Genomic DNA, 21,381 nt, shown 5'->3' on the forward strand with positions numbered 1-21,381 from the left:
CTGAACAGCTCATGGAATATTCAACTCAAGTTTTGAGTTGTTTTTCCAGGAGCTAAGAATTAAGTGTGGTGATGTCAAAAGAACATGGACTTGATGACCCTGAGGTCAGGAGTTGCATACTGTACGAACTGAGGCAGCCAGGCGCCTCAAATGCTAGCTTTGAAATCCTGGCTCTATCCCTAAAAGCTTTGAGATTTAGGGTAAGTCACAGCACATCTCAGAGCCCATTTCTTCACAGAATAGTTGTGAGGATTAGAGAGGTTTGTAAATTGTCTGGCACATACAAGCATGAGATAAACAGCAACATGCTGTTAGCCACAACCATTTTGCACTGACTCATTCATACTTTCAGCCGTTTGCTATTGTAGATACCTGTTGCACACATTTCCAAGGCAGCCTCCTGATATCTGGCTGCAGGATACTTTTACTCAAGTAGAACAGAGGGGCACCTGGGCAGCGCTGTGGTTAAACATCTGACTCTTGATTTTGGCTCAGGTCGCAATCTCAAGGTCATGAGATGGAGCCCAGTGTTGAGCGGGGGTGGGGAGGGGGCCTTACCACAGAGTCTGCTTAACTTTCTCCCTCTTCCTCTGCCCCTCCCTCCCTTGAGCACATTCGCTCACACTCACTCTCTCTCCCCAGAATAGGAACCAATCTTTAAAAAAAAAGGTAGGGCAGAATTGGCCATTGTGAAGACCAGATTCCTGACGTGCCTGTACCTGTCTTCTGGAAAGCAATAGGCATTAATCATTTATTCAGTAACTGTTTATTCTATGCCACAGGTTGTAGAATAGAGCCTGTTCCCTCTAGGAGCCAATAGTCTTGTCAGAGGTGAGACATGCTTGTAAGGAATTAAAAATACAAGACAATGCAGTAGATAAAACAGCTGTCAAATAAAGGAGTCTAGACTTCAGAGGAAAGAGAGCTATCACTTTTAGCTCAAATGATGGGGAAGATTTCATCATAAAGACTTCATGATGGAATTGGAACTTAACAGCCTGGAATGACAGGTGTATTTAGACAGCTGCTGTCACACTCTGTAAGAATCCAATTTTGGTTTTGAGGGGGAATTCCCTATAGGCCAGGATATGTGCCTGGTGTCCCCCAAATGAAATGGAGTGTATTTCCTCTAGAAACATTGGTCGGGTTTTTTATTTAGCTAATTTTTTTAGGAGGGTGAGAGTGGGTAGAAAGAATCTCAAGTAGACTCCAAGCCCTGCATGGAACCCAGCGTGGGGCTCAATCTCACAACCCTGAAATCACGACCCTAGCCAAAATCAGGAGTCTGACACTAAACTGACAGTCACCCAGGCGCTGCTAGAAACGTATGTAGTTTTGCATTTATTTAAACAATTCAGGGATCCCTGGGTGGCGCAGTGGTTTAGCGCCTGCCTTTGGCCCAGGGCGCGATCCTGGAGACCCGGGATCGAGTCCCACGTCGGACTCCCTGGTGCATGGAGCCTGCTTCTCCCTCTGCCTGTGTCTCTGTCTCTCTGTCTCTCATGAATAAATAAATAAAATCTTAAAAAAAAAAATTCAGTGGTGTGCTATGTTCTGGTAGGTGCGTAGGTAGATAGGTAGATAGAGATAAAGAGACGGAGAAAGAAACTGTAAATGTACAAAGACATGAACTGCAGGGACCTGAAGTAGACATCCGTATGCGCCACTGATAGGAAACTTGTCCTGCTGTTCTGAACAGCCAGTTTATGGATGAGATTCTGCGGCGCCACCTGCTTGCATGGCAGAAACTCTAAAGGGGAGGCGATGAAAGTTTCTGAGCAAAGGAGCAATATCAACATACTATTTTAGGAAAGCAGTCTAATGCAAGCACGCAGAGTGGATTTCTGCTGCTGAGCTTTCAAGGAGGTTACCGCTGAAGCCCAGATGTGAGGGTAGCAGCAGGGACAGATGCAAAGGACAATATGCAAACAACAGTCCACTAGAGAAAGCAGCATTGCAAAAAACAATCACAGAACATACCTGGCAACTGGATTCGTTTGCTAATTCAAAAAATACTTGTGCACCTACTAAGGTGCCAGGCACTGAAGACCTAACATGAGCCAAATAAGGCCCATCCATCCTCATGGAGCTTTTGAATATCGGGGGCATCTGGGTGGCTCAATCAGTTAAGTGTCCAACTCTGGATCTCAGCTTGGGTCTGGATCTCAGTGTCGTGAGACCTGGTGTGGAGCCCACTTAAAATATGTGTCTGAAGAGAAAGGAAGAGTGAGGGCAGCAGCGTGCAGGGGTTCATAGGAACAGACAGTGACACCATGGAGCAGGACGGTTTGCTCCTTGTTCTGGAAGTTGGGTGGTGAAGGAAGAGAGAAATGGAGTGGTGGTGATGAGAACAGCGGGGCCGAGTCATGTATATTTCAGGATCACAGAAGCAGAGGATGAGCACCCGGTGGGGAGTGAGGGTTGAGTAGTAAGGGTTGGACATGGGCTAAGGGCACTTTATTTTTTAAAGATGTATTTATTTAGACAGAGCATGAGAGGGGACCTCAAGCCTGAGGCCTTGTGACAGCCAGCAGTCTCTCCAGGGAACAGTAGGAGAGATGAAGGGTGGTGCAGCAGAGGCCTGCAGAAGAACCTGTGAAATCTGGATTTCAGGCTGGCCAGCAGTGAAATCTGCAGTTGCGAGAGAGGCAGACGTGCTGCGATCCTAAGTAGGCACAAGTGGGTGGCAAACAAGAATTTAGAGCAGGCAGGTAACCTGAAGACAGGGACTTCCAAGAGGAGCCACAATGGGACGTGCCCAACATGCTGGCCCAAGAGAGAGAGAATAAAGGAAATGTTGATGGAACTGGAAATTGGCTTGATCCCAGCCCTGCGTACCTGGTCGCACAGAGAGACTTCCAGTGGCCTTGCCCTGCCCTCAGGTAGCCCCCAGAACCAAGTGAGCACGAAGTCCCTTGATTGCAGGGACCATCATGGTGTTCTCCAGGACCCAGCACATGCATGGCAGGCACTAGGGTCTGTTGCATTAAAGTGAAGCCACACACAACTGGCAGAGTTTGAAGGAACATCAGAAATAATGCATTTGAACTCTCTCGAGTTTGCGTTATATGGGGCTTGGGCCAAGTATGGGGCCTGGCACCAGACCACAGGGTCAGCCCCTCACCCTCTGAACCAAACACTTCAGTAGGATTTCTCTCCCCTCGTCTTTTGGATTAGATCAGTGGGGGACGCCTGAGTGGCTCAGCGGTTGGATGTCTACCTTTGGCTCAGGGCAGGATCCTGGAGACCCAGGATTGAGTCCCACATCAGGCTCCTTGCAGGGAGCCTGCTTCTTCCTCTGCCTCTCTCTGCCTCTCTCTGTGTGTCTCTCATGAATAAAGAAAGATTAACGACAACAACAAAAAAAGATTAGATCAGTGGTTTTCAAAGTATGGCCTGGGGAGCCTAGGACTCCGTAAGACCCTCTCAGAGGACCTGTGAAGTGAAAACATTTCCATAATAGTGAGATGTCCCTTGCCTTTTCCACTCTCACCTGCTTACGAGTGTATAGTGAAGGCTTCAAAGAACCCATGTGCTGTGGTATTGCAACAGATTTAATGCAGAAGCACACATGAAAATCCAGACATTAAAGATAGATGTGAAAAATGTAAAACAATGCCAGTCTCCTCACTAAAATAACTTTAGTTTTGGAAGACTTAGTTCTATCTCTTATGGTTACTTATGGTAACATGTAACGGGCTTATTTTTTAAAGGGTACAATTTATAAAAGCTAACCAGTTTTGATGTCTGCAATGTAAGTATCAATAAGAGATGTATAAGCAAGAGCTCTTTGCAGTTTTCAATACTTTTTCAAAGTGTAAAGAGGTCCTGAGGCCAATGTGTTTAAGAAATGCTGGATTAGATACTGCTGTACCCCAGCTTCCCACCTCCCTTTTGGATGGGAGTCCAAATGGTGAGAAGGATCTAATGTAACTTCTGACTGGCTTATGCCATCTCAACCAGAGAAATCAGTCTCAGAGAAGGTGACAGGGGCGTGTGTTCCATGCGGGGCCCACACAGGAGTGTTGCACAGACACCCCACTGAGGGAGTAATCCTTGGACCAGTTCTTCCAGTTCCCTGAGCTTCATTAATATCAACACTATCTTTCCAGCCACACAGGCTGCGGGGAACCCTCCTGACCCAACTGAGTGGCCACTCAGAAAACCCAGTACAATAACTGGGCTCCATCTCTTATAAAAAGTGAAACCCAGTCACTCCACAGAACCACATGCCAACAACTTGGCTAGTGTCTCTTGTTGAATTCACCTCAGATTATTTTTACAGAATGACCCTGGGGCCTGGTGACCAGTCTATCAAGAAATAGAGGTTTTTCCCAGTTCTGCAAGCCAGCTGGCTACATGATCTTAGAGACACTCCTTTCCATCTGTCTCTCAACTTCCTTCCTCCTAAAATAAGGACCAGCTCCTTCTGGCCTCCCAGGCTCTGCTCGAACAATGATGTTAAAGGGCTTTCCTGCCCGGGGAATCAGTGAAGACTCATCCTGGTGCTTAGTGCACTTCTCACGCAGTGTCTTATGTATCCAAACACAGTAGTTCATCACTTCTCAGAAAGAATCTGATTTTAAGTTCAGAACTCTTTAACTTTCAGGCTCAAAAAGTTACCAAGGCATCTGCAGATTCTGGGTCTGACAGGAACTCCTGAACAAGAGCCCGGGACTTGTGACACGCTGTCGTGGTAACAGTACTATGGCTCAGTCTCATCCCACTGACATGGCTTGTTTCAATGCTCATCATCCACCAAGTGAGCACCTCCTGTGTGCTGGGCCTCGTGGGGGGTGTCATCTCACTCCCTGCAGACAAGCCAGTGACTGTCCTGTCACTGTACAATGAGGACACGTGGTGTCCCAGGTGAAGGAACATGCTCCAGATCACCTGGCTTAACATCAAGTGGTGAAGCTAAGGTTCCAACCTCCTGAGAGTTCACACGGCTCTGCAACAGTATGCCATGTGAACAGAGCAAAAGCGTGCTCTGCGTTTCCTTAAAAACTTCTCAGAACCTAGACCTTGTGGGGAGGCTTTTCCTGTTTCTCCCTATTGTTCTAATTTAGAAGGCTTGAAGCAATTTACCACACGTTCATACAGATTCATACCTAGAAAAACATTCCTAACTCCTGATCTTGTTTCAGAATCTGCTCTCAAGTAAAATGATGTCTCCAAACCCCTATAAACAGAAGAATCAGTTCTGCAGGTCCCCTGCCCCTCTCCCAAGTGGGCAGGAACCTCCCAGTAGGTTTGATTCCTAGAAGGATGGGAAGCATGTCACAGTCTCCCATATTTTATTTTATTTGCTTATTTGTTTTAGTCTCCCATATTTATTTATTTTATTTTATTTATTTATTTATTTATTTATTTATTTTTTTTTAGTCTCCCATATTTTAAAATAATCTTGATACTCGTGATTCCAGAGGCTCCCAGGGTTAGGTGGAGTGAGAGTTTAGTTTTCCCTGGGTTAGCTAAGGGCACGTCATTTTGTCGCTGCCTTTTGGCTACGTGAAGAGAAAAATGGGGGTGTCTTCCCTTGAGGACCACTGGAAGTCATAGAGAGTAACTGTCTTATAAAGCAAGTCTCCTGTGAATGGGGTGAGTGAGGTATTGATCAGCCAGGACGGCGTCTGGGTAGAGGCCTGGGCCCGCCACTCAGAGCCGCTCGGCCACATACTCAGCGTGCTGCACCAGGGCGGGAAAGCGCTGGAGGCCTGGCTACAAAGAATGGAAAATGCTCAGGCCTCACTAGCAAGCACCGAAGAGCAAAGCCAAGGATATGTGCTCTGGGGACAGACTGCCATTGATTAGCCCTATGACCGCAGGCGGATGCTCACTCTCTCCAATTCCCTCCTCTGGAAAACAATAACCACATAGAACCTACTTCATAGGTTGAGAGGATTAAATGAATAAAATGCCAAATGTCATCGATTATAATCACTATTTTAACTTTGAGAACAAGAGATTCTTAGAGCTTCGATGCCAAATCCCTCATTTTACAGATGAGAAAACTGGCTCAGAGAGGTCGGGTGGCTTGCCAGGGGCAAAACAGCTCTACCAATCACCAGGGCAAAGAGCTTTGCTTCTCCGCTGTGGAGTGCCACTTCCTCCAGTGTTCAGACAGGGCTGCTGTTCCTAGGACTGCCAGGCCTCCTCCCTCTGGGCCCACAGGGACCTTTGGGCTTGCTCCACTGTCAGGCCTAGGACAGCCCCTCGAGCCCACTTCCCAGGAGCCCACGGCACCCCACCACCCCTGAAGATTCAGGGAATGCTCTGGGAGACTTTGAGTCATCTCTGAATCAAACTCCATCTTCCATTCTGAACAGAGATTCCCTTCCTCCTCGTTTCTGGAACTGGAACCTGGTGTTTTTCCTTTGGATCTTGCTGAAGGTCTTCTACTTCTCAGCACATCAGGCTTCCCTCCTGATTTCACAGTGGGGGCTAAATGCCAGAGATGGACAAAGCATCTGTTCTGAGATCCTGGAGGACATGCTGAAGACGACAGCCCTGAGCTTCCGGAGCTTTCTCTGCCTGCCCAAGGCCCCCTCACACACAAATTGCATGTACCTCCCCATGGCTGACTGGCAGAGGCAACCACAGCTTGCTGGACATATGCCCCTGGCAGCTGAGGAGACGCTGATGACCATCTGAATCCCAGAAGCAGGGAACAGTTGCCATAGCTACCAAAAGCTGCGCCACCCATTGGTTGCTCTAGCTCTGGGGACTGACTCGGCTGGTCTCAAGGCTCCCCGCAGTCCTGGGAGAGTCTGCAGTTACGCTGAGCCAGCTGAGCCCATGCCTGCTGCAAGAAAATAGGAAGTCCTGTGACACAGAAGGTTCGGGCATAGAAAGCAGGGATTTCATCAGAAGTATCTTGGAGGTCACCTTGTCTGACTCCTCAGAATTGCTGAGTCACGGAGCTACTTTCTATCTCTGCTGCATTAATAAGCCTCGTCTTGCTTTTTTTTGATACATTTTAGACCTTTTACATACTGAGTTTGCTACCACCACACTGAATTTTCTTTCCTTTTACAGCTCTGGCCAGTCATTTCAATGGAGGTTTATTCTATATTGTGACTAAGGAACAGCCCAGAAAACCTTGCGTCACTGGGGCCAGAGGGGTGTGCTCCATCAGACAGGACATGTGGATCACGAGCCTTCTAAGAACCAAGAGGAAGGAAGTCATTCATAAAGGAGGCAGATGCTGAGCTGGAACTTTGCTTCCCCCCCGCCCCCCGCAAGTCCTCTGACTACAGGAATGTAGTTCTTTCTTACTGCATGGAGGGGATGGACTTCTCTTTAAAATTTGACTGTCAGAAGCAGCCCACCTTTCTGAGTCAGGACAAAACAGGCAAGTGGCTTATTTGACCCCTGCATGCTCCATACTCGGTGAGATCACTGGCCTGGCTGCACACTGCCCGAGGCCCAACATCAGGACAGAGAAGTGTGTAGATTTCTGCAAGACTTGCTAGAACAGGAGAGACGCCCAGAAGCCAGAGCACAGCCGACATTCACAAGAACAGTTGTGAGCCTTGCCTTATTCCTGATGCAGAAAGCTTCATGTTTAATGGATGCTTGGAGATTTTTTTAAAAATCTGCTTATGTTAAGATTAAATCAAAGCCTTTATTAAACATTCCTCCTTCAAACAACCTGCATTTAAACCAGTACCCCTCCCCGACTTGTGAACTGCCAGGGCGCTGTGAGTGTCATGTTCACCCGACAGGGGTCAGATCCATTCAGGCCACACATTGTAAAGCCAGCCACGCCAAGACACAGCACCCGGGCCGACCTCCATGGTTCAGTGCCCCACTCAGGATCTAGGCAAAGGCTAGTAGCACTGGCTCCCAAAGCAGAGCTCAAGCACAGGGGAAGGGGAACCAGAAGTCTGACCCCTCGTGTTCCAGACCTAGCCATGCTTAGCTGGATTATCAGCTCCTGGCTACCATTTGGTGAGGCTCACACATGTGCTTTTTCGTCTCTTCTCCAAAGAAAAAGGTGAGAGATGAAGGAGGCAATTTTGAGTTGTGTGTGGGTTTGATTTAAGGCTTTGGCTGTGGTCTGTTGAAATATTAAAATATTTTCTGGGAACTTTCTGCCATCTTCTAAGCTCCTCATCAGAACAAACGTATTTTCAAAAATGAAAACATTGAACAAAGAGGTGGAGCCCAGCGGGCGGGGCCCAGTCCCATCAGGTCAGAATGGTGTCATCCACCTGCTCCATGGAGTCGGCCTGGCTGGCCAGCTTCTTCAGGGACCGGCGGTTGCACTCATTCAGCACCTCCAAACTGGCCACATCCAGGATCTTAGAGAGGGCCTATGGGGAAGACGGAAAGGAGATGTAGTCAGAAAATTTGGCTTCGGGTTTCTCCAAGCCAAGGCAAAAACCAGTTAACCTCAGAACTAGATGCGTTCTGATGGAATCTGACAAAATAAAGGAGTTTGACAGATCCCTGGGAAGCCAAGACAACTGTGCCTCATGCTTTTCCTGTGCTGAGATGGGGTGCACCTGGGGGCAGGGAGGGTCTTCAGTGCTTTAAAGGTGACTGGGGAACAGGGGGTGCCTGGCTGGCTCGATTGGTGGAGCATGCGACTCTTGATCTTGACGTGAATTCAAGCCCCATGTTGAGTGTAGAGATCACTTAAAAAAATTTTGGGGGGCAGCCCGGGTGGCTCAGCGGTTTAGCGCCACCTTCGGTCTATGGCGTGATCCTGGAAACTCAGGATCGAGTCCCACGTCGGGCTCCCTGCATGGAGCCTGCTTCTCCCTCTGCCTGTGTCTCTGCCTCTCTCTCTGTATCTCATGAATAAATAAGTAAAATCTTTAAAAAAAAATTTTTTTTTTTGTAGGATGCCTGAGTGGCTCAGTGGTTGAGTGTGTCCCCTGGCTCCTAGGACCCTGGGATCCAGTCCCATATCAGGCTCCCCACAGGGAGCCTGCTTCTCCATCTGCCTATGTCTCTGCCTCTCTCTCTTATGAATGAATAAATCTTAATTTTAATTTTAGTTTTTTGTTAAAAGGTGCCTGGGGGTGGAGGAGCGCATGAGCAGGGCTCTGGGTTTCACCAGGCAGTCTTCCTGGGATTGGTTTCATAGGTTTGGGTGCCATGTAAGACTTTATTTGGAGAAAGGGCTCTGTTGCTGAAAGAAGCCTGAACGCCACAAGAACAGAGGATTGTTTTTAGGTACTAGACTAGTCACCTGACCACAATCTGCCCCTAACATTCAGCATAGGGGGTGGCTGAGCAAAGTGTGATACTTGAAGATGCCTCACAGAAGGAGCCATTAGCCAAGTGCCCACAGCAGGCTCTGGGGAGGCTGCCAGCCTAGGTGCCCACCTGAAACACTTCTTCACCCTGCCGCATCTTGAGGAGGTTGACAATTGCCTGGTCGCTGTAGGCCCTCACAACAGTGTTTTTATCCTTGGTGTTGTCCAGAAGAGCCTTTAGGATGGGTTTGATGGCCTGAGGGTCCAGAGGAGGCAGTGGGTCCTTGTTTGCCCACCAGATCATCTTCTCGGCTACCAGCCTGATGTCACTGGATGGGTTCTGCAGACACTGTGGAGAGAGCCAGAAGCTTTTAGTCAGGTACATCCAGTCTGTTTCTCAAGGAAGCCCAAATTTCCACCCTGACACTCCCTCCTCGTCTGGAAACTGACCCCACGGCTCCTTCCCGATGCCTTCCGTCCCCCTCGTGGGTGATAGACAGGCTGTGACTGGATGCCTCTCTCCCACCTTCTCTCATGCCACTTTGCTCACTACTCCCTTTTGCTCACTACTTTTGGCCCACATGGGGCTTTCACTTCCTCAGACACACATGCTCCTTCCTACCCTCGGGGCTCTGTGCTGATTGATCCTACCGCTTGGGATATGCCTGCCCCGCTTGGGATATGCCTGCCCCGAGGCCTCCCGTACTTGGCTCCTCCTCCTCCTTCAGGCCTCAGTTCAAGTGTCTGCCCTTGGAGGTTTCTCCTGATGACCCCTCTCTAAATCAGGAGCCTCCCCACCCCCACAAGTTTTCTGTTGCTCTCCAACTCTGCAGATCTGGTCTGCCCTGTGCACCTCTATGCCCTGAGGGTCCAGCCCAGCTGGGCACACAGAGGAGCCTCACTTGATAAACACGGAAGTAGAGCTGTGTGCAAGGTGAAGCCGTCACACAGGCTCAGTCTAATGGGAGCCCTGAGAACTTTCAGCAGGGCTCTGGGGGTCTCCAGGAACCTCACCACTCAGATCAAGGTCTGTACACCAGCAGCACTGACTTCACCTGGGAGCTGGTTACAAAGGCAGAGTCTCATAGGTGGCCCCGCCTCTTAATGCAGACTCTGGTTCTGAGGGTGTGCCTGCTGGTGTTTGAGAAGCATGCAGTAGGGGCCCCACTGGCTCCTGGGCTTCCGTAATTGGGGCCCTGCAGCCACCACAATAACCATAATAAGTGCCATACAAGCAAAAAGAAGGCAGGGAAGAAAAGATTTATCAAGATTTGAACCCAAGTCTATCCCAAAGCTTACTAAATCCAGATGCCTAGAGAAAATGCCTAAGATAGTGGTTCTCAAAGTTCTTATGTGCAGAATACATAAATAGCTCTTAATACTTCAGTATCAGAAAAGAAAGAATGCAATTTTAGGAACCGTAGAAGATTTCAATAAACACTCCATCGAGTGAATGTGGGAATGGCTACTAAGCACATAAAAATTGTTCTACAGGGGCACCTGGATAGCTTAGTCGGTAAAGCAGCCAACTTGACTCTTGGTTTTAGCTCAGCTGGCAATCTCAGGGTAGTGATATTGAGCCCTGCAATGGCCTCTGCACTCAGGTGTGGAGTCTGCTTGAGATTCCCTCCCCACTCTACCCCTCCCCTCAATTATGTGTGCACTCTCCTCCACTCTCCACCGAGGAGGAAGCCCAGTGTGGAGCTCCTGGGATCATTACCTGAGCCGAAGGCAGATGCTTAATTGAATGAGCCACCGAGGTGCCCCAAATAAAATCTTCAAAAAAAAAAATCTGTTCTACATCATTAGCCATAGACAAATGCAAATTACGATGTGATACAACAGAACACATTTGAGAAAGGATAAAATTAAAACATGTCTTTTAAAAAATATAAAATAGTGGTTCTTGATTTGCAGTCGCAGGTCTACTTGAGAATTTGGCAAGAAGTCAGGCACTCTTCCAGAGAAAAAAAGCAAACCGAGCCACTCTTGTGTTCCACGCCCAAGGGTTCAGAGATGTCCTGTAGGTTATGTGCAGAGAACTCCTGAAACACATGCCAGTCTGACAGCACACTCCTAGTGTTCTTCGGTCATGGGTCCTCTCACAAGCCAGCCTGCCCCCACTCACCTTAACGAACAGGCTGGAGAGTTTGGCTGGCAACTGTCCTCCTCCTGTCTCAATGTGATGCTTCATTAGGAAGCCCATGCCCCGGATCCCGCTTACCGCAATGGGGATCTGTGGGGAGAGGAGATAGTTAGACGGGGCGGCACCCTGCTCCTTCCTCGGAGCAGCAGGGACAGGCTCTTTCCCATTCCCAGGAACCTCCAGGACCCTGGCCCCTCACACAAGCAACCCTTCCACACATACAACTTCACATCCAAGACTCCTTCACAGCTCTCTTGCAGACAGGCTGCCCTGGCTATAAGGCAGACAGAGACCGTGTCTCTGCTTCCCAGGAATGAGGTTCAGAGACCTTCTGACCCAGAAGGGACCTCTAGATGCTCCCACCCAAACTCCTTATTCTTTACAGATGATAGAACTGAGGCCCAAGGGCACAGAAGGTTATTGGCAAAGGCAAAATTCGAGCCCAGGCCTCTCACCGCCCCAACCTATGTTGCATCAGCCAGCCTATGGTAGTGGATTTTGGGCTAGGGAAGGGGGAAGACAGGTCTGGTGGCCCCTAAGCCTTACCCTGTCTGCCATGGCATTGCTGAGGATCATGTCCTGAACTTCACTGCTATATCTGCCCACACAGAGTCTGCTGGGAGCCACGTTCACAGCCACGGACAGTGCCAGGCTCCGCCCATGCCGAACCATCCAGTCAATGCCAGACACATCCGCTGAGTGGAAGGACACAACTGGGTCAACGTGCACTTTACTGTAGGCCCCTACCACCCATGACACCCCCAGACCTACCCCACCTAAGCCTAGCAGAAATCCCTGTGAACACTGCCCATGGAAAACCCTCCCCCCCCCCGCCCCCCGCCCACCCAACGTGGCAAGTTAAGGAGAGGTCTCTCTCAAGCTGCTCCAGACTTGCAGCTGTGTTCTCTGAGCAGAGACACAAGGGGCTACAGGACCCACTGGAGACTCCATTTTGTTTCAAGGGCTCAATTCCCTAGGAGAAGCTAGCTGCTAGACAACCCCTCAAGGCAAAAGGGAGACAGGCCCTGCAGGGGGTCCCCCAGGGGACCTACCCAGCAAGCACTGCTGAAGAACAGCGCTGAGCTCCTCTTCAGTCAAAAAGGCACACAGCTCACCCAGGCAGCCGGCTGAGGAGACGCGAGTATTGTCCTGACAGAGCACAGAAGCGAATGAGGCAGCATGAGCCGCTCCACCAGCTCCAAGGTCAGCGGGGCCAGCCGCTGTGCCCAGGATGGAGGGCCGGGGAGGTGGCAGACCAAGGCAACTCGGGAGCTCTACGTCCTGTCCTCACTCCAGGCACTTTGTGCTCCTGCTGCCAGAGCAGGACTGCCATTCATGGCAGCCGCCGCTGGGTGTGGAGTGAACCACCACACGCCCAGCACTTTGCTCAATTATAGAAAACTCCAGTGTGTGCATATGGTAATTGTCATCATAACAGCAGTAATAACCGTACTGACGTAGCACCTTCCTTCTTGAAAAGTCGGCATGTTTTCTGTGTATTATCTCAATCACTATCAATAGCCCCGGGAGGCTGAGAGGGGCACAGAGAGGGGAGGCCCCTGCCCACGACACTGGACATCAGCTAGAGAACCGCTCTGGGCTCCTTTCCCTCCCAGCACTCCTCCCAGCCACATTGTGTGTCATCCTATGTCCAGAGCGACACCCTGTTATCTCTCTACTGTGTTGGTCCCCTAGTTCCACCTTCATTATTTTGGGTTTGTCCTAGGAAGTCAGAATGAAGCCAGCCACTCATCAACCCAAGGAAAATAAGTGAAAACTGAGCACTTTCTGTCAAAATCAGCCAGACAGCAACCTGCTCCTTGCTGCTCCTCCATAGCCAGCTAACTATGGGAGAGTGAGGAGGTGGGTTTTAAGTTATGAGTTATTACTAATATGCACCAACCTGATGTGTCTCCCCCCAAACCAACCAACCAACCAAGCAGGAACTAATGACCTGCTGAGAGGCTAATGCCAGGATGGCACCCTGGCTACCACTGATCCATGGGACGTTCTGAGTAGGGAGAGAACAGTCTGACCACAGTTTGGGCCTCTGAGCTCCAAGCAGAAGCCCAGGTGCCAAGCAAGGCTAAAGCTGGCTCTCTCTGACACCCACTCTCTCCAACAGGATCTATTTTAAGCTTCACTGTGGTGAAATGCAAATTGGCCTAAATACTAACTTTTGCTTACACTGGGCACGGCTGTGTAAAAACCCTGACAGGCTGTGACCAAAGGAAAGCAGAGTCTCCCATCTGTACCCTGAGAGAAGGCGGGGGCTCCAGTTGGAGAGCATCAGCTGGGGACTAGGCTGGACTTCCTGAGCAGGGTTAAGCCCAAGAGCAATCAGGGCCAGGCCCCTATGGGCACATACCAACGTGCAGACTATGTGAACCCCAAGGCTCACTCCAGACGTTAGCCCCACAGATGTAAAGTAGGTCGCACCACAGAGGGCTAGCTGTCAGAGGAGAAAGAAAATTCTTATCCATAGACTGACTCAACCCACAGTTGGACCTGCCACAGCGCTGAGCTGCCAACAAGTACTTAACAGATGCTTCTAGGCTGGAGAAGGAAGGAACTAAGACCACAGGAGAGGTCACAGAGCTTGGACTCGGGCTTTGGTCCCACCTCTTGCTAGAGGGCAGCCCTGAGGGAGTCTCGCCCTCTCCAACAGGGCCAAGACCTCCCACCTGGTGTCCCAGACCCCAAACTCCAAGTTTCTTAAGGGCTGCAACAACACTTGCCCCACCTCTGTGCTAGGCTCTTTGTCTCAGCAAGTGTTTCCTGAACCAATACACGAACTTCTTCGTTTTACACGTGGGGAAATGAGGGGCAGAGACAGAAAAAGTGGCTTAAGGTTAGACGGCAAGTTCATGAGAGGCCTTTACTTTCCTTACTGTGAAAACCTGACCTTTCTGTGAATCAGAACCATCAACACTACCCGCCCCCGTGTCCCTCACAACTGAACGCTTGGCAAACCATAAGGGGCAACAGGAACATCAGGAATGACTATTGGGATCCCTGGGTGGCGCAGTGGTTTAGCGCCTGCCTTTGGCCCAGGGCGCGATCCTGGAGACCCGGGATCGAATCCCACGTCAGGCTCCTGGTGCATGGAGCCTGCTTCTCCCTCTGCCTATGTCTCTGCCTCTCTCTCTCTCTCTGTGACTATCATAAATAAATTAAAAAAAAAAGAATGACTATTACCATCGAGTGGGTGGCAGCTGTACCAAGTTCTTCTAACACAAACCAGAGACACCAACCAAAGCAAAGAGAAGGGGAACCAATGGAGCCCACCAGCCCTGCTATCCACCTGCAGTCATACCTCATCGTGTCCCAGCATGCTTAGCAGGAGTGAAACAATGTTCTTCCGAATGACCACGTCCACTTTGGCCCCTGCTCCCTGAATCACAAACCTCAGCGCCTGCAGCATGGTGTCCCTACAGAACCAATGCACTCAACTTAAACCCTTCCTCTCCTTTACCACTGCTCCCACCCACATAGGCCACCCCGGCCCTGGGAGGCGTCAGCAGCTGCCTGGCCTCCTCATGGCCATAGCATTGCCCCAGCAGCACCTCACCTGACACCCGGGTCTTCCATGACACGGATTCCATTTAGGAGCTCTGTGAAGAGGGGGTCCACCTTGATATGGATGGAGATGAGCTTCCCTAGCGCGTCAGCAGCCTTCAGACGTACCCCCCGATTGGAGTCCTGCAAGGCTTTGGTAAAAGTGGTCTGTAGCTGGGGCAGAAAGGGCTTCAGGGCAATCCCAACCTGTTTGAGAGACCCACACATGAAAGCACAGCTGTGGTAGAATCCAAGGCCACAGCAACTACAGGCACGAAAACAATCATAAACCACCATGGGCGGAACCAGCTCCTTCATGAAGGCTAGAAATAGATATTCCACAAGAGAGGACAGCCAGCATGGACAGGTTCTGCTCAGTTCCATTTTCAGCATCCTTCCCTAAACTGGGAGGAGCAGGAAGAGGACCACCAGCACCGCCACCACCACCACCACCACCACCTCCAAGGGAGCCATCAGTTGGCTTTAGTGGAGACCAGTCCACATGGACTAATGACATGAAACCTCCATCTCCATATATATGAAAGAGCAGGGCAGGGACACCTGGATGGCTCAGCTGGTTAAGCAACTGACTTAGTTTTGGCTCAGGTCGTGATCCAGGGTCTTGGGATCGAGCCCCACGTTGGGCTCCCTGCTCAGTGGGGAGTCTGCTTGTCCCTCTCACTCTGTCCCTCCCCGGGGAGGGGAGGGGAGGGGAGGGGAGGGGAGGGGAGGGAAGGGAAGGGAAGGGAAGGGAAGGGAAGGGAAGGGAAGGGAAGGGAAGGGAAGGGAAGGGAAGGGAAGAGCAGGGCCGGGCCGGACAGGACAACGGCTGTCAGCCCTACTGAAGGCCTTTTATAGCACCAAGACAGGGCAATGGACTAGATGCATAAAGGCAGATGCATCTTCTGAACAATCGATATACAGGATAAGCGGCTAAGCACTAATATGAAGCCCTCAGAACAATCCTATGAAACAAATGATCTCAGAAAGAGATCCCCTCCCAAGACTGAAGATTTATCCACTGCTAAATGGGATAATCAAAGTAGCTACTTGAAGGTGGGGAAATACTGGGGTCAGGGGTTACAGGCTGCTGGGAGGCACACTATGGAATGAATCCAGTCTATCGGAGGTAGGAACCATCCAGCCATGGATGACATTGAATTATGGCCCAAGAGACAAATTGTGTGAGGGAAGGGCTCCATTTGTTTTTTTTGTTTTGTTTTGATTTATTTATTTATTTTTAATGATAGTCACAGAGAGAGAGAGAGAGAGAGAGAGAGAGGCAGAGACACAGGCAGAGGGAGAAGCAGGCTCCATGCACCGGGAGCCCGATGTGGGATTCGATCCCAGGCCTCCAGGATTGCGCCCTGGGCCAAAGGCAGGCGCCAAACCACTGCGCCACCCAGGGATCCTAGAAGGGCTCCATTTGTATACCTAAGCTATAGAACACCATAGAAAAGAACAATACAGAAGTGCCTGGGTGGCTCAGTTGATTAAGCATCTAACTCATGATTTGGGCTCAGGTCATAATCTCGGGGTCATGGGGTTGAGCCCTGCATCAAGGCTCAGTGCTCAGCAGGGAGTCTGCTTCAGTTTCCTTCTGCCCTCCCTCTGCTCATGCTCACACACGCATGTTCTCTCTCAAATAAATAAAGAGAACCTTTTTTTTTCTTTTTAAAGAGAACAGCACAGGGCAGCCCGGGTGGCTCAGTGGTTTAGCACCGCCTGATTGATCCTGGAGACCCCGGATCAAGTCCCATGTCAGGCTCCCCGCATGGAGCCTGCTTCTCCCTCTGCCTGTGTCTCTGCCTCTCTCTCTCTCTCTCTGTGTGTGTCTCATGAATAAATATATTTTAAAAATTAAAAAAAAAAAAAGGGATCCCTGGGTGGCGCAGCGGTTTGGCACCTGCCTTTGGCCCAGGGCGCGATCCTGGAGACCCGGGATCAAATCCCATATCGGGCTCCCGGTGCATGGAGCCTGCTTCTCCCTCTGCCTGTGTCTCTGCCTGTCTCTCTCTCTCTCTCTCTCTCTGTGTGTGTGACTGTCATAAATAAATTTAAAAAAATTTTAAAAAAAAGAGAGAGAACAGCACAGAACGCAGATGAAAATGATACTTAACTTTTTAAAAAAGACCCCATCTTCTATAGAGTAAGACTGATGCTCATAAGACCATGTTTTATCTGGGAAGTTGCTCCCCACACCTTTCCCTCAACAGGGGAAAATAAAGCTACAAATTTCAAGCTTGCTTTAGTTTCCAAACTGCAAGTAAGAATTAAAAAAAAAGTTTTTGTAACAACAAATATTAGCTCTGTTTATAATTTTTTAAATTGAAAGGGCTTAATAATTGCCCCATAAAATGTTAGAAATGGTTAATATGCTGGCTCTTTGCTTCTTACACTTTTGGCAGACTGAAGTTATTCCCAGCTGCTCTAAAACTTCTTTTCATCCCTGATCAGACCCTCTGCATCCCTCTTTATAAGATAGCAGTAAGGAACAGAAGCATATCTAAACAATGTGCAATTGCATTTATGTAGCCCAGGATTTCTTCCTTTGAACCAACAGTTCTTCAAAAACCAGCAATGTAAAAAAAACAAAAAAAAAAAAACAACAAAAACCAGCAATGTGCATTAGTCTGGAGTGCTCAGGATGTCAGGCAATGTGCCCAGTGGCACCTCTTCTGGCTGGGCACCACTCCCAATCATAGGAGACAGGCTCAGAGATCACTGGACTTTCCCAAGGTCATTCCAGCCACATAGGTACTAAATGGTAGACTGGAATTGACCACTGGGTAGAGAGCATCCAATGTCACAACTGCCTCTACCATGCTGCTTCTCCATCATAAGCTGTCACTTTGCTGCCACGTGACACCAACGGGCACACAGATCTAAGACCCAAACGGACTGAGAGATGAACGCATAAGTGGCTCACCTTAGCCAGCAAGAGACTGAGTGTTTCAAGCAGGGCTGCCTTCACGTTCCAGCTGAACCGGTCCCCCAGGATGCGGATCAGAGGACCAGTGATGCTGACCACAGAGGGCCTCAGGGCATCAGCAGAGGTCAGGCGGATCACCAAACCTAGAGCTTTAGCCGCTTCCTCTTTCTGTTCTGGGCTGCCAGTCAGGACACCCTCCCGCAACACTGGAAGGATGGAGGTTACTCCCTGACAAGAGAACCACACGTGAGAGTCCAATCTCAAAGGCACTGGGCTCAGCAGTCTCCTGTGCAAAGCACAGCCCTCCTGTCAGCTATCCTCTCTGTGACTCCACAAGAGAGACTGGTTCAGGTGCCACAGTCACAGCCTAAGAGGGTGCTGGCTGGGGAACAGTCCTGACTGGGCAGTCACGAGAAGCGAAGAGCTCTGGCAGGCCCATCACACATAGGTTCACAAGTTGTCCCCTCTGTGACTGGCTTCATCTGGCTAAGATGGCCTCCGCAGTTTAAACTGAAAGTGGCACAGGCCCTGTCCTCATGTGGCCACCACAGGGAAGAAACAAACTTCTGTGAGGGTGCAGAACAGCACTAAGAACTAAGTCCTCTGCCCTGCCACAGAGCTGGGACTGAGGGTGGCAGCAAAGGAAGGCCGCGTGCCTGTAGCACCGCCCCTTGTGGGGCCCTGGCTTACCTTCTTAGGGAGGCAGAACCCTGGCACATGCTCGCCTTTGCTCTCGTTCCCTATGAGTCGGATTTCTTTGTGCAGTTCTTCAATTAGTGCCAGTTGGTTGCCAGCATCAAGCTTCTGTAGGAAGCCAGGAAAAAGCAGAGAGGATATCAGTGCTCTAAGTACAGCCCTCCCAAGACTGCTTCAAAATAATACAGCAGGGGGAAGGGTGTGGGTGGGAGTATGAGAAAGATTGGCCATGGACTGATGAACACTGAAGCTTCCCGATAGGTACGTCATGGTTTATTTTAAGAGTCTAATTTTCCAAGCATCTGGGCTGGTCTATAATCAAAAGCTGGTTATGCAGTCAGTAACCCCCTCACCTTGGTGATGGCATTCAGGGCATCCCAACTCTCTTCCAGAACCACTGAGCTGGAGTCATTGAAGAGGCGGATCAGGCCAGAGACCAGGCTCCGCAGGTGGCTGGTGTAGTCAGCCTTTGAGCGTGAACAGTAAATGTTGAGGATGATGGCGGCAGCCTGCCTCATGCCCACCTCAGGGCTGCGAGTGGCTTCCAGCAGATCCTCGATGATGATCCGATGCCCAGTATCATCCTCCACTGAGAGGATCACGGCCTGACAGTTGGCCATCTCCTGAAACCACAGGGGACACCCAGGCTGAGCACAGCTCTTCCAGGGCAGATCAGGATGGCTGTTAGAAAGCTGCCAGGAATAATCGTGACACTCACCAGCTGCTCATCTGGAGTCCCAAGCTTCTCCTTCAGGGCCAACATGACCGCCGGGAGGATCACTCCAAGATGACGGGTCAAAGCATCACCGGCCACAGATGAAAGGAAAGCCAGCACCCGGGTGTTGACAGGTGGAGTCGTCAGCTGTAGGACGATGAAAGTCAGTAGAGTGACCGTTGCCCCGTGCTGGCAGCTTTGCTAGGCTCTGGGAGATCCCATCGCCGCTGTTCCAGGCAGTGTCTGCTCCAGGGCACCCTGCGCCCACCACCAGCCTCCCCCAACGTCTGAGCTCAGAAGAGGGTCTCCACAGCAGGCCTGGGAATGATCACATGGCTGTGGTTTCTGGGCCAGCGGGGATTTGCCACGGGGTGGGATTTACCTTGGGCACGAGGTAGGGGAGCACCACACGACTCTTGATAGCCATAACTTGCTTCAAACCATCCAAGGCAAATTCTGACACTTCCTCATCATCCTGCAGAGGGGCATCAGGGGGTAACGCTCAGGAGCTGGCTCCTGTCCCCACCTGTGCTGTCTAGACCAGCCACCAACTTCCTTCACTACTTTCCTCCCTCCCTGCCTGCTGCACCCACATTTACTGACTGTTGAAGGAGAAGCACAGAGCCAAGTCTGAGCCTGCTGCACCCACTCTCTCAGGGGCCCACACTGTGGCTGCCTTGGCAGAATAAGTCCCCTGCATTTTGCTTCTACAGAGACAGCAAAAGCCAAACTGGTAGGTGTGTGGCAGATCCACTCACCAGCTGCTTCAGTAAAAATGGAAGGATGTCCTCCAGAGCCTGATGGCCGATGGTGGAGTGCAGCTGCTCAAAGGTCTTGGCCGCGGCCTCTCTGACCTCCTCCAGTGGGTCACACAGAGCCTTCCTCGCCGTGGGTACGAGGGACTCAGAGAAATACAGCACCTATGAGAACACCCGTGCACTGTACCTGAGGTGGCAGAGGTGGTGAAGGAGCACACGCAGGTGGGGGGTGTAGTGAGGGGGGTGATGAGGACCTCTGGCCCAGCCTGGCTGCCACCACCCCTAGGCCTGACTTTTCTTTTAACTTACTGGTTTAGTGAAAATGGGCAAGTAGAAAGAAGCAGTGAGGATATGCAGCCTACACTTAAGGAGCCTGATTTTTTAGATGAGTTCTCCAGATCCTGTCCATCTCCCACAGGAGCTCCTTCCCACAGCAGGACCTTGCATGGCGTGGCTCCTCTCCTGATTCTCTCTCTTGCTCATCTCTTGGAAAACTCCAAGTCCTTTAAGACTCAACTCAAACACTTGCTCCTCGGTGACATCTTTGGGGTGACTGCAGGACTGAAGATAGCTCTGCTCCCTTTAGAACCAGTCCCCAACAAAGTAAAGCCCACTATGAATCAGAGGGCTGATTATGCATCAACCTCATCAATAGAGAGGTCTCAGCCTTTGAAGGGACTCAGTAACTATTTGATGAATCACAACTTTAGATGGTGACAATTTGTATTTTTTGCCAAATGCAAAGGTGAACCCCCAAATGTAATACCTATACTGATACACATAGGAGAAAGGGCCAGTAGCTCAAAGGAGGACGCTCACTCAGGCTAAACAATTGGCCACATGCTTACATTTCTTTTTTTTTTTTTTTTTTTTTTTTTTTTAATTTTTATTTATTTATGATAGTCACAGAGAGAGAGAGAGGCAGAGACATAGGCAGAGGGAGAAGCAGGCTCCATGCACCGGGAGCCTGACGTGGGATTCGATCCCGGGTCTCCAGGATCGCGCCCTGGGCCAAAGGCAGGCGCCAAACCACTGCGCCACCCAGGGATCCCACATGCTTACATTTCTAACCAGCCACTTCACAGCTTTTATGCCAACTGAGAGTCCTATGCCTGCTCCATCTATTTCCCAGGAATGTTTCGAGGATCACTCTCAGAAAGTAAGCTAAGGGCAAGGATCACCGGCCTCCTGAATGTGGCTGCTACAGGACAGCATCACTGGCAGAAATGACACATTTCCACCAATAGGGTACTTACACTCATCTGCTCTACTCTATAAGAATGCGCACACCCCACCCCCCTCGGCTTTTGCAGCCCTAGCATACCCATGCGTGTATGCCCTCCCCTCTCCACCAAGGATAGCACACA

At 50.2% G+C, this 21,381-nt stretch overlaps 1 protein-coding gene across 1 annotated transcript in view; it reads right to left on the reverse strand.

The window, feature by feature from the left end:
- Positions 1–7,607: 7,607 nt before the first annotated feature.
- The window catches only part of GCN1 (GCN1 activator of EIF2AK4), a 59,312-nt gene continuing 45,538 nt past the window's right edge, over positions 7,608–21,381 (reverse strand). Inside the window, exons 46-58 of the mRNA XM_038575295.1 lie at positions 20,015–20,176; positions 19,639–19,731; positions 19,260–19,403; positions 18,895–19,164; positions 18,536–18,649; positions 17,843–18,073; positions 14,927–15,120; positions 14,672–14,786; positions 12,408–12,504; positions 11,902–12,050; positions 11,338–11,445; positions 9,340–9,558; positions 7,608–8,318 (exon numbers count right to left, since the gene is read on the reverse strand). Coding sequence (XP_038431223.1) covers positions 8,193–8,318; positions 9,340–9,558; positions 11,338–11,445; positions 11,902–12,050; positions 12,408–12,504; positions 14,672–14,786; positions 14,927–15,120; positions 17,843–18,073; positions 18,536–18,649; positions 18,895–19,164; positions 19,260–19,403; positions 19,639–19,731; positions 20,015–20,176 — 2,022 coding nt within the window. The 3' untranslated portion in view covers positions 7,608–8,192. The remainder of the gene's footprint in view (positions 8,319–9,339; positions 9,559–11,337; positions 11,446–11,901; positions 12,051–12,407; positions 12,505–14,671; positions 14,787–14,926; positions 15,121–17,842; positions 18,074–18,535; positions 18,650–18,894; positions 19,165–19,259; positions 19,404–19,638; positions 19,732–20,014; positions 20,177–21,381) is intronic.

This window comes from Canis lupus, chromosome 26 (genome assembly GCF_011100685.1).
Source record: "Canis lupus familiaris isolate Mischka breed German Shepherd chromosome 26, alternate assembly UU_Cfam_GSD_1.0, whole genome shotgun sequence".
In the NCBI taxonomy this organism is placed as follows: domain Eukaryota; kingdom Metazoa; phylum Chordata; class Mammalia; order Carnivora; family Canidae; genus Canis; species Canis lupus.